Below are 914 nucleotides of genomic sequence, written 5' to 3'. Positions count from 1 at the left end.
TTACGAAAAGCAGAGAAAAACAAAATAGACAGTGTAGGCAACAAATAAGTCACAGAAAAATATAACGACAAACAAGCATATACAGATACCGGTCGATAGAAACGAAGTAACATATAGCAGGCTTTGCTACCGACACAAAAGAAAAATAACCAGGAGTCAACTATAGATAGAGTTACCTCTAATACGGAGATCCAGTAACACATATAGTAATACACAGATAGCGTAATCCAGTGCTGTTTCTCATAAGGTCTTTCTCCCCCACAGATTCCGGTCGCTTCCAGTCCATGTTCAGGCCGTGTCACGTTCACAACATACCCAAACACACCGTCATCACATACAAGGATCGCCAAATCACGGTAAGTCTGGAAACCGTGAACAGTGAAGAGAATCGTAACTCATTAATGAATAACGGGAAGCATAGAAGAATGACAATTAATAGTTGAACAGTTCGCTAGGACAAACTATGTAATTCAGTGAATCTGTAATGTTGAAATACCAATGCCAGTTCTCGCTTGGTCGTCATTCGCCCTGGTTCTTATCTATTTTACATCTGTCACAATGAACCCTGACATCTGAGTGTACGTTATGGTGAACTTTGACCTCTCTGAAGGATGGAAAAAAGAGGAACAGTAGGCCACGATAATTGGCTGTTAGGTCTCGAAACAGCAGAAGGACCCTAGTCTTTCGCTCGTAAAAAACGTCTGCAAACGCCTCATTGTCTCATAAGCATCCACAATACTTGCCATCATTGTAAAAGTCAGTTTCTTATCTGCTTTGTCTTCTTGTATTTGCATACCGCCCACACACGACGACCCCTAGCCAAACAAGAGTAAAAATCTTACAGCTTTTCATTGCTGATATTGTTGAAATTCAGTGAAATCCGTCAGGAAAATACGATAGGAATAATAATAATA

At 40.2% G+C, this 914-nt stretch overlaps 1 protein-coding gene across 3 annotated transcripts in view; it reads left to right on the top strand.

The window, feature by feature from the left end:
* The window catches only part of LOC119593492 (locomotion-related protein Hikaru genki-like), a 249,107-nt gene that overhangs the window by 181,040 nt on the left and 67,153 nt on the right, over positions 1 to 914 (top strand). For all 3 annotated transcript variants that reach the window (XM_037942442.1, XM_037942441.1, XM_037942440.1), the window contains exon 5: positions 265 to 356. In XM_037942442.1, coding sequence (XP_037798370.1) covers positions 265 to 356 — 92 coding nt within the window. The remainder of the gene's footprint in view (positions 1 to 264; positions 357 to 914) is intronic.

This window comes from Penaeus monodon, chromosome 32, assembly GCF_015228065.2.
Source record: "Penaeus monodon isolate SGIC_2016 chromosome 32, NSTDA_Pmon_1, whole genome shotgun sequence".
In the NCBI taxonomy this organism is placed as follows: Eukaryota; Metazoa; Arthropoda; class Malacostraca; order Decapoda; family Penaeidae; genus Penaeus; species Penaeus monodon.
Note: the sequence above shows the minus strand (reverse complement) of the source record. Positions and strands in the feature narration are given on the sequence as shown.